Source organism: Triticum aestivum, chromosome 5B, assembly GCF_018294505.1.
Source record: "Triticum aestivum cultivar Chinese Spring chromosome 5B, IWGSC CS RefSeq v2.1, whole genome shotgun sequence".
Classification (NCBI taxonomy): domain Eukaryota; kingdom Viridiplantae; phylum Streptophyta; class Magnoliopsida; order Poales; family Poaceae; genus Triticum; species Triticum aestivum.
This window is the reverse complement of record NC_057807.1, coordinates 191,862,528-191,874,744: the sequence shown is the minus strand read 5'-3', so window position 1 is coordinate 191,874,744 and position 12,217 is coordinate 191,862,528. Positions and strand designations below refer to the sequence as shown.

The 12,217-nt window shown below is 43.4% G+C and overlaps 1 protein-coding gene across 1 annotated transcript; it reads right to left on the bottom strand.

Moving 5' to 3' along the window:
- Positions 1–1,370: 1,370 nt before the first annotated feature.
- On the bottom strand, positions 1,371–11,086 carry LOC123110995 (protein SUPPRESSOR OF GENE SILENCING 3 homolog). Its single transcript, XM_044531648.1, has 6 exons — positions 10,866–11,086; positions 6,757–7,589; positions 4,505–4,799; positions 3,226–3,470; positions 2,827–2,984; positions 1,371–1,887 (listed from the first exon to the last, which is right to left on the bottom strand). Exons 1-6 carry the CDS (start codon positions 10,915–10,917, stop codon positions 1,662–1,664), a joined length of 1,809 nt encoding a protein of 602 aa, XP_044387583.1. The 5' UTR covers positions 10,918–11,086; the 3' UTR covers positions 1,371–1,661.
- Positions 11,087–12,217: the final 1,131 nt, after the last annotated feature.

Below are 12,217 nucleotides of genomic sequence, written 5' to 3'. Positions count from 1 at the left end.
GCCACTTCGTGAACTTGTCGATAGCCACGAACAAGTACTCGAAACCCCTGGTAGCACGGGGAAAAGGCCCGGGGATGTCCAGCCCCCATACCGCGAACGGCCATGAAAGTGGAATCGTCTGAAGAGCCTGTGTTGGTTGATGGATCTCTTTGGAGTGGAATTGGCATGCATCACAGGTCTGGACTAGCTCTTCCGCATCACTTAAGGTTGTGGGCCAATAAAATCCTTGTCGGAAAGCCTTGGCCACATATCTGCGGGAATCAGTGGACCTTTGTCGAGGGGCGGATGGGGGCTGATCTGTTTGTTGCAGTTCTGCTTTCGATTGAAGTGACACGTGTCTTCCATCCAACGACACCAACAAACAGTGACAGAGGTGTCATCCGGTACCTAGCGCGCTCCTTAGAGCATCTACGACCATACTTCAAATCCGGCCCCACAAATGCCCACGAACACGCCCGGGCGCGTCCGCAGGCAGTGACCGGTCATATGCCTCAAATTTTACTACTATGCATCCGGATACCTCATGTTTAAACCAAGCATGAAAACAAGGAAATCCTACGTAGAGATCTATACTACCCTAATTCTCATCAAAGATGTTCACTATCTCCGTGCCTGGCTCCGGGTACATGAGTGGCAGGCGCAACTCCAGCTCATGCGGCTCCTCCGGCTGCTCCTCATCTGCCTCCATCTCTGCGTCGAGTTTGTCGAAAAGCGCATCGGTTGCTGCCCGTTCCTGCGTCATGAACTACCGGTTGACCTCCACATAGCCCTCATCCTGGATAGACTCCAGGATGTCCTGCTGCTCCACCATCTTGGCCGCTTAGACGACCGCGAACTCCCCTACGCGTCCTCCATGTTGAAGCCCGGAGCCAACGCCTCCGCCTTGTCATCCTCCGGATCCACCACCTCCATCGGCGCTGGTTGTTGCTCCTCCGCCTCTTCCTTCTCCTCCGGCGAGTCCGAGGGCAGGCCGACAACAATGCGGGTGGCGTGCCTCACCAAGATCTCCTGCTCAATTTGGAACAGACGCTCCGGCGTGAGCATAGCATAAGTCTTCTTTTGCCGAGCCATAGCAAAACCGGACAGCGTGGGAAGAGCAGCGGAGCAACGGGAGAGAGGTGGATGTGGCTAGGATTAGGGGACGCCAGCCGACTTTAATAGCATTGGCCTCATGCGGCGAGCCAAAAGCGGTGTCACGCCGCGTTCACACCCCCACCGAAGGCAATTCGGTGTGGGACTCCATCATCGGTCCAACATGACAGACACACCACTTGTGCCGATCAGCCCAGGCCTTTGAGACCTCTTAGATGAGGCAGTTTGTCTACGGTATGTGTCGGTTGCCTAATTCTCATCATATCTTTTGACAAATATTTAACTCCATCCCAAATTACTTGTCTATATTTTCACTCGATCAATGCCGCCCGCCAGACCGAAGTTCGACATAAAGCACAACAAGATGACATTACAGTTAACATGTTCAAGAAGGGATTCGACTCTTGCTGCCCAGGCAGTCATTAGATAGTGGTGTAAAACATGCTACTGACACTTGACACTCAGACAAGTTCAGGTTTCCTAATCATGGCCATATTAACCACCCATACAGGTTCAATCAAGTTTAGATGTCGTTATGCAGAAGGCAAATCTCAGATAGCTGTGAATCTTCACGGGCTGGAGCTGGAGGCCTGGAAGGTGCCTGGCCTATGTTTCTCCATCAAACCGGTGAGAGCGGCGTCAAACTCCTTCTCGAGCTCCACCTCCTTTGCCATGTACTCTTTCTTCAGCTGCACCTTCTTCTCCTCGTGCGCTTTTATCAATTCGTCCCTTTCAACCTCAAACTCTTGCACGTCCTTAACCTGGCACTCTATGAACCGCTGTACCTGTTCCTTCCTGCACAAGCATAACACGGGTTTAAATTGATGGTGTTTTTACTATATATTTTTGACAAAGACATGACATGATAAAAAACTGAAGGAAACAAAAACAATATTTTTGACAAACTAAACAACAATATTGACAATGTCCATCACTACAACACACAATTGCAACATTAGAGCATCTCCAACAAGTCTCCTTTCCCATATGAGAAATTGGTTTAGGGGGAGTTGAGCCAAAAATAAACTGCTCCAGCAGGTACCATAGAACTGGTTTAGATCATCTAGGGGAAAAGAAAGCCTTCCCGTAAATCTTGTGTGAGATCTCACATTAGGTGAGATCAATGAGATCGATTTTAAAAAAAAATTACATGTTCAACATTCTCAAAAAAATTGTAGACACATCAATGTTTGATGTAAAACCTCAAAAAGTTTCAGCTCCTAATTCGACTTATATTAATAGAAACAAAAAAGACAAAATCGGATGTGAATAGTGTCAAAGTACTATTCACCCAAAGCTGCCACTATTCACTTTCGAAAAAAAATTATCTCTAAATATACATCGAGTTTTGAGCTGATTTTTTTCAGAGTTTTAGACACACCCCACATCAAAGTTGTTACATAATTTCAGATTTTTTTGAAATATCTAAACATGAGTTTTGTGGGTTGATCTCACGATCTCACCTAATGTGAGATCTCATACAAGTCTCCCCCCATAAACCTTCCCCTAAAAATGGCGGGAGGCAACCGCTGAAATTTCAGGCCGCCTCCATGCCCGGCTGCCTCTCCGCCATTTGTATCCTAGTTTAAAGAGAAATAGAAAAAGAAATTAGGAGGAGATGTATATAGGGTCTGCTAAAGCACCTCACCTGAGAACTTCCCCTAAATTATATGGACATTCTGTATATTCAATCATGTTTCATGTGGCGGACCAACACAAAACCATCACACATACCTTAGCCTGCGATTTTCAGTAGTCCCGGAATCCACATCACACTGTCTAGCCTTTGCACGCTCCTCCTGCAGCAACCTCTCAAACTCGCTTTCCTTGTCTTCTGTGGCCTTGTGAATGTTCTCTATCTGATCATGGAAGAATTTTTCCTGGGATTTCATCTGCGGAGTAAAGAAACGCAAGATCAACATATGAGATGAACTCAAAACAAGGAAAAAGACAACACAGGAAATAATGGGAAAGGTTCTGTATTTGCAGAAAACGGACATTACAACAAATCCTATTGAATGTTGAGCATGACTATCTAAGTCATTGGCATGTAATAGTATTTGAAATAAGATATCCCTTTGATGTTTAGATGTATGCTCACAGGCACTAGTGTAACCTTTAAGCAATCATTACCTCTTCCTCATACTCAGAGTGCTTCTCTTTAGCTTTACTCCTGACGAATATATTCTCTTCCATAGTCTCTCGAAGTTTCTGCGTAATAACACCCAGGGTTTCTTCTACAACTTTAGAGCGCTGCTCTGTCTTAACCACCTTGTTCTTCAGATAATTGAGTTGTTGATTATCTTCGCTCATTTGCTTCATCTGGGCCACTACCATCTCATTATGAGATCTCATCTCGTATTTCAGGCGGCTTTTCCCTGAAAATTATGATAAAGCATTTATGTTTAAACTTAGCACAGTAGGCAAATATACTCCCTCTGTTCCAGAATATAAGGTGCATAAATTTCCATGAAAGTCAAACATATGTATGTTTGACCAGGATTCTAGAATAAAATATCAACATCCTCAATACAAAGTAAAGGAAATATGAAAATACTTATCAAGGATGGATCTAATGATACAAATTTGGTGTTACATATATTTACATTTACTCCCTCAGTTCCAAAATACAAGGTGTATTAGTTCTTCAAAAGTCAAACTTGAACATATTTGACCAAGTTTCTAGAAAAAAGCATTAATATCTTTAACATCAATTTTTTATTGTTAGATTCACCATGAAAAGTATTTTCATATTTTCTTTATTTTCTATTGCGGATGTTGATATTTTATTCTATAATTCTGGTCAAACAAAAATACATTTGAATTTCACTTTTTGGTTTAATTTAATATAGTAGTATGGAACAGAATTCGTTTTCAATTTAATATAATAAAAAGATAATGCTTTCAGAACAATCACATGATATAGTACCATAAGATAGCAATAAAGCACTAATAAACCACTAATAAACCAAAGCACATGAGGGCACGAACTAAAACCACATCACTAACCAGTAGGACCAGTAAAACGTATTTTGTGTTAAATAGGCAAAAGATCCTACTCACCAAAAGGTTCCTGCACAAACAAGTGGTGGCAATGATCGGAAATTATAATCAAAATAGCATCAGAAAACTAAACAGGCATGTGATACTATGCTCCAAGTACACTTTGTTCTCATGAGACTCGTATATAAACATGATCGCAGGAAGTATTGACCATGTTAACATGTCAATACGAGGGAAGAACAGAGATACACAGCTTCACATGTACATCATGTTGCATTAGCACCAATCATCATTGGTGGCACCGAATTTAGGAAGAGAAGTTCATTACAGCCAGGTATTTACCATATGAACAAGCAATTGCACAGAGTCCAATGCATTAAAACGTATGACCACAAGTTAAATATTATACCTTGGCAGTGTCTATTGAAAGTCTCCATGTCTTCCTTTCTGGCTAGGAAACCGTATAATTGTCTCTTCCCACCAGGTAAGAAAGGAACCCTGCGATTCTGCCAAGTGTCCCTGTCTGTTCTTTGATCAATAAAATGCTTATGAAGACGTTCTGCCTCCATATAGCCCACAGCAGAGCTTTCAAATATTAGCACACTCATGCCACGGTGCCCACCTGGACCATATGCATGGCGTGCTTTGGTCGCAGCATAATCACTGAAATACTCAAGAAGTTCTTGGTTGCCCATGCCTAACCACTAGTGAGCATGAATGAAGAGTGAAATCAGAATGCAATAAAACATCATCGTAGAAATCTTGAATAATTATTTTAAACATATGCATTTCAGAAATCCATGTGCCAGAACTTGAGTTGGTTGCGAGATCTTATGTGCCTACCCCAACTTGTTTGGGACTAAAGGCTTCGTTGTTATTGTTGTGCAATGGAATACATTCGTGAACATTCAACTGATCACCAACTGCACCTAGTCAACAGATTATATACTTGTTTTCTTTTAATTTGTATTACATTCAAGCATGAGTGCAAGCAAATAACAATAAAGAATAATTATAACAGATTGACCTCATGTTAAACGAATATTGAGTATTTTAATCCTTCCGAGACAGATTAACAGATATGAATCAAAATGCTCTAAAGAGAGAAGAAAAGAAATAAGCATGAAAATATAGCAGTTCTGTTCTTTACTTTTGCTAATATTAGATATGCCATAAGTTTATACATTACAAAAGAAATAGCACATGAGTAGAGGGATGAGGATTTGTGGCTCTCGGGTGCCACACACCCCTATATGAATATAACATCAAAACATATATTAGAAAACTAAAAAAAAATCTAAAATTTTGGGATATGAAACTGGGTGCCCGTTGTACACACGTGTTCAGTTTAGTGGGGAATGGGTGCCTGTGGTAATGTCAGTAAAAAAGACAAAAAATCGTATGTGTAGGAAAAGAACTGAATGTGCGTATGTCGGGCCGTAATTCCTACGCCGCGGATACCATGGGCACCCAGTCCCCACGAAAATGAACACGGGTGTACAATGGGCACTCACGTTTCATATCCCAAAATTTCAGAATTTTTACAAATTTCCTGATATTTTTTTAATTCTATTTTCATATAGGGGTGTGTGGCACCCGGGTGCTCCAATGCATTTTCCATGGGTAAAGTTGTGATTACTATTTAGGGTAACTAGAAATCCAGGTGTACAAGCCACACTCCACATTAAACATCATCTAGAAGGGGGGGAAACATTGCAACCTACCCACTGATTACGAGTCGAAGGACTAGTCGAGACTAGTCGATGGACTAGTCTATGAGTCGTAACTGTGGTGTCGACTGCGAATCTCGTGTAGACTAATTCGATGAGTCGAGCGGTCGAGAGACTAGTCTACGACTAGTCCTGCTCTCTGAGTCGCTCGACTCAAATTTGGGAGGGGAAAATTGGAGAGCGAGCTATGAGAACGAGCTGCCTGGACGAGGCCACCGCCAGCACCCACTAACCCGCCGCCGGGACGGCGGATGGTGAAGCAAGGTGCGGCAGCCGGCCGGAGCTCGTGCTCGGGCGGCGGCCATGGCCGTGGCCCGTAGGCGCGTGTGGCCATGTGACGAGAAAGGAGAGAGAGAGAGAGAGAGAGAGAGAGAGAGAGAGAGAGGATGCACGGCGGTGGTCGGCGGACTCGCCAACGGCAGAGGCGCGGGTCGCGCGCGCGCACTTTTGTGCCTGATGGCGCAGGCGGCGGCGACGGGATCGAGCGGGAGCTAGGGTTATAGAGGCTGGGACGGGAAGTAGGCTAAGTAGGCTGGCTACTTGGGCCCAAATGGGCCAGCTGGGGGTGGCGTGCTGAGCTGCACTGGGCTGGGCCTGGCGAGCGTTGGCTAGCACTGCTGGTTTTATTGTATATACTGTAATGTGCTGTACAGTTTTCTACATACTGCTACTAGGTATTAGTAGTTGACTACTACAGTACTTTGTCGACTAGTCTAGCACTAGTCTAAGACTAGTCCGATTAGTCTATGAGTCTCAACCTCGGAACGACTCAACGACTCGTCAACTCGTAATCCTTGAACCTACCACCATAAGCAATATTATGTAAACAACATCAAATGCCAGTAGGCAACATACTTGAAGATACAATGCTAAAGAAATATAACACATGTTATGTGTAAAGCTCTTGGCAGAGCTAAAGATAGGTGATCACCTTATCATCTTCATCTTTTTCAAGTAGGGTGTTCATCACGATGACCATTGGTGGCCATACTATCTCCCGGTCAGTGCTTTCTCGCAATCCTTTCCATTTCCCAAATTGCTCACCAGATGGTACCACAGAAGATCCCCTGCGAGACATCTCCTCTTCAAGCAATGCAGCCAATTCCCTGTGGAGCTTAACCCTCTTAGAACCCTTTGTTCTAGCATGTGTCACCAAAGATTGCAGCCCTTTGAACCAGTCAATTGCTCCTGGTCCATTTTTGCATGCCGGACAATGCCATTGCCTAGTGTGCTCATGTATCTGATCGACACTTAAGGTATCGATGACTTCAAAAAAACTCTTGAACCACTTATTCATTTTTCGTGTCTCAAAACTTTTCTCAGATGCATCAGAATCATAGTCATCGCTCATATCATCATCATTATCATCATCTGATGAATCCTCAACTTCAGGATTATTCGCCTCAGGGTCTAAACCAGATGAAGCAACATCATCCTTGCTGCTTTCAGGACCAGATGGGCAAGGCCTGGATGCCCACTGCCAACCATTTGCCAGGGGTGGAGTCACAACTGGGTTTGGTGCTTGCAATTCTGGTTCTGTAGACTTTGTTTGTGATGATGCCCTGGGATTACCTCTGGCAGCAGACCTACGATCAGAAGGTTGAGCCCAATTGTTTCCTGAAGGACGTGAAGATCCATTGCCATTCCAAGCTTGACGTGCTGTAGTAGGTGGAGCATTTGAGGATGAACCCCATGGTGCCCATTGTCCCCTCCCAGATGTTTGCCCTGGTTTCTTCTTCTTCTCAATAGTCTCCCAGCCACCACCTGGATGCAAGACAGGATTACGTATGATTAGATAAGAGTGATATAAACATATTTACATGCATGATGACAACAATAAAAAAAACTGCAGAACAGAATAAGGCTAATGAATTGTTAATCAAAGTCAGGAGGTACAGGAATTAAGTTGCAGACTTACAAGCAGAAAATATTGTAAACATTCAGTAGACTAGCAATTGCACAAGCAACAAGATTTTTAGCAGTAGCAAACATGTCAACCAAAATCCAAACATGGTTAGAATTGTTGAGTGATACATGTAGTAGCAGATTACAGGCAAATATATAAGCTCTTAAGGTAGTATTTGGCAAGAAGCCAAAGTTTAGCTTGTCAAGCTTTACAAAATTAAGCTAGTGTCCGGTTCCCAACCATGGTTGAGGCCAGGCCTACCAAAGCCTTTTCTTGGCTGGGTCTCACGTATCAAAGACACATTTGTCACAAGGCAAGTTAGACAAATCGTTTGACCCATTTTGGTATAGTTAGGTTATGAAGCTACACCAAGCAGTAACTGGTAATGCATGAGCATGGTACAGGATGGAGCACAATAATATTAAAGAAAACATAGACAGGCAACCAAACAGTTCACAGTACGTATAAGAGCATATAGTGTACTGAGCCTAAAAACAAACAAAAGCATACCGTAATATCTACGAAATGTTGTTATGTATTGTCCAATTTTCTAACTTGAAATTTTCATTCAATGGAGATTTGATACCAGGCAATGTGCGGTGGTGTTTCTCAATGTATTCACTTGATATTGTCGGTCTTTGCGGATTTTTCTATAAACTTGGTCAAACTTTAAAAAGTTTGACTTAGGAAAATCCTAGAACTTCAATTATTTGGAAACGGAGGGAGTACATTGAGAAGCACCACAGTGCATTACTAGCATATCCTCCGCATCTACACTGAACAGATTAGCTGTGTGCACAAACCATGCAAAACCAAGAACAAGCCTATTGGATACAGATTTAGAACCAGTTCCAACTTTACAAATCTTTTAAGTTTAACCATCCAGAACGGCGCCCATTATTATGACATTCACCTGAAATGCAATCAATCGATAGAAACAAAATGGTCTCAAGGGGGTTACAATTAGGGACGGAGCTGGGCCAGAGGCATCCAGGGCCATGGCCCGAACCTATATGTAGGGTCCAGCAGAGTAGTAAGCCCACCAAGGGCCCAATATCTTGCTCCCAGCAAAGCCCAGACATGAGCAAGGCAGTGAATACATCAATTTGGTCCCAATTCCCAAACTCTGGCAGCTCACTCGCTCGAACTTTTTCCCACTCCTACGACATGACACGTGCACCGCCTCACCATCGTCGAACTTGGCCCCCAGTGGCTACCTCTGTTGCGCACCCCGCCGCCGTGCTACCCAGAATCTTCTACACTGCAGGCTTCCACCCGTATGCGTCACGTCATTGCACCCTGCCTCTGCTGGCTGCTATGCAGCCGAGGGCCAAGGGTCGAGCTGCTGGCTCACTCAACTCCCCCGTCCTGGACTCCAATCCTATTTAGAAATTCTGTTGTTGATTTATGTTTTACTTGATATTTGTGCTGTCACTTTTGAAATTATGTTATTGATTTCATAAAGGTATTGGTGCTTCTCGTATTGTGGATGTCATCTTGGGAAGTTCTGATCAACCAAACTATTGATCTGATACTATTTCCCATACCCTCTTACTATTTTTTGTAGTTAGTCATGTTTTGGGAGTTCAAATTCTACAATGACCGTACAATTGAGCCGTAGTCTTTTTATGATTTCACACAAAAAACCTCTGAGGATAACTAGAAGCTCGTAATCCTTGGCGGGGCTTTTGCTCCAATCCTGGCTAGTCGCTGGTTACAATAGCATTAGTTGCAGAAGTTTCATGTGCATGAGTACACAGCCATTCAGAATGCAAAAACCACAAAGTCGAACCCACTTAAATGAACACAATGTTCGGAACACCCTGATCTTTCTAACATCAGCATTGAACCAAACTATTCCAAGGAGTTCAACCAAATTGAATCAAAATTCAATGAAAGAAAGAATAGACAAACATTGCAACTAAAAACACTGGACGGCCTTACAACTTTACTGTTCTAACACTAGTGTTGGATAAAACAATATTAACCATACCAAATACTTATAAAGAACATTCTTACATACCAACCAGTAATATAAGCAGGTGAACAAAGCAAGTTACAGAAGATATCCAAAGCAGATATTAGATGAGCAGATGAAACGTATAACTAACACAAATCACCACCAAATCAAACAGAAAAGCACACAAAAATTGGCATCGCAGAGAAATCCCAGTGAATAATCCGTCCATGATTTTGTATACACGGAAAGATCCGCTTCATATATGAAGCTCACGGAACTAACAGGAACCCCGTCAAAACGAACCCAAACCTAATAAACATATATTTAAACCAAGGGGAAAAAAACTCCAGGCAGGTAGAATAGAATTAACAAACGAAGCGACCTACATCCCCAAACCAAACAACCAAGTTCGCACCTACAAATGAAAGTGCAGGAGCTTCGGCAGCTGTAATTAGAGATGATAAAGGGAATTTTTTAGCAGCACAATGCAAATATATACCTCATGTTGCAGATGCAATGATGGCTGAAGCAATGGTGATGCGTGATGGTCTAGTGTTTGCAAACTCCCTAGGGTTTCCTCGTGTGGAGGCGGAATCAGATTCCTTAAACGTCATAAACTTTTGTGATGGCCAATCTAGATGGTGGGATGCTGCAACAGCAATTTTCGCGGAATGTGTGGATGTTTCTTCTTTAATAGGGAAGGTTGTCTTCAAGCATTGTTTTCGTTCTTCCAATCAAGCGGCGCATGTGCTAGCTAACTTTTCTTATTGTAATAAGACTTCTTTAAACTGGACAGTGAGCCCCCGGGTTGTCTGATCTCTTCGCTTGTGGACGATGTAATGCCTATGTTAAATCAATAAAGCTAGCCATGATGGCCTTCCCTCAAAAAAAGTTCGCACCTACAAGGAGCAGCATTAATCCCTTCTCCTCAGTCATTAACCCGATCGAGCAAAAAGAAATCACCACATGCAACAATCGATTCGCCCCACCCAACGAATCCCCCCCCCCCCCCCCCCCGCAGCGCGCGGATCCCTGAAGCACCGACACATGGGGACGATAGGCCCGCAACTGACGTAGGGGTAAACCCTCCACCCCTTCTACGAGTAGCCATTACAGGAATGTGACCATCTCCGAACCGCGGTAAGAGAGGGGGATAGGAGAGGAGGGCGCTCACCGGGGTTGTCGCCGTTGCCGGGAGGCCCGCCGCCGCGTCGATCGCCGGACATCGCGAGGGTTTGCGTCGTCCTCTGCTCCGCCCGCGATGTGGGTTTTAGTGGGGCGGTGACTCTAAATGAACTGTGAGACCCTGCAAGGAGGGTGGGCGCTATAACTAGGCAGGTGAGTGGGCCGGTACCCTCACCGGGAGAGGTGACCGCACCGCGCCCGCACAAGAAAAGCTCGTTTCCCTAGCCCGTTTCGCGTTTCCCAGACGTACCCTGACACTTACTAGTGGGGACGGGATATGGGCCCCAAGATTCAGTTGCCGTGGTCCTTGGGGCAACAAGTCAACTACTCAACTTCATGAAACCCCCTCTGAACCGAATCGACACTTTAGAATCTACTCCCTCTTTTACCAAATATAAGTCCTTTTAGAGATTCCACCGAGTGACTGCATACGGAGCAAAATGAACGAATCTACGCTCTAAAATATGTCTACATATATTCGTATGTTATATTCCATTTGAAATGTCTAAAATGACTTATATTTAGGAACGGAGGGAGTACTATGTAGACTATGTAGAAAAGTTGTGACGGGCATTTCAAAAACCGTACTGGTTCATTGTAATCATGTTCTACTAAAGTTTGTTTCAAATTTATTGATATATGATATTCCTCATTGAATTAACGTCACTAAATTCATCGATCCCTCAAACCATAGGTAAGTACAAAAGTAAATGAATCTAAATTAAGTGAAATAAGGAAGTATCAAATGAATCACGCACATGTCGTTCATTAGTTCTTCTCCACCTGAAAATAAAACCCAATACATTATTGTTGTAACATTGCATTGCTCTATGGAACCGATCAGCCTCCTTGCTAGCGTTGATGAACCTTCAAAAAATCACCCAGATTCTTATCGTGCTTTCTCGTCTCGCAACAAAAAATCAAGCATAAGCATATGTCATAGTAAAAGTAAAATGAGCTTGTCCATTGTGATTAAATTAATAGCCTCCTTCCCTCGAAACATCAATCAATATACTCTCCTACATATATTCTCAAAGGCATTTGGCAGCTAGCATTCTTTGCTCATGTATAACTTAAATTATGCAAGAAGAGCGGAGTAAATAAAAAACAAAAGCTTCTATGAGAATTTTTTTACTACGTAATTGTCTTTACTAATGCTTCCAATTCTAGACCACAAGAACTTCTGATGCGGAGCATCCTACGGTCATCCCCATGCACACTATGTCTACTCTTCAAGCCCCAAGAGGACATAAGACGAGGCCTCAAGCATACGCCATTGGACACAAGGTTAACTCGCTCCTCTCTGAACCTACTACCTCAAATGTGTGTGTTATGCATATC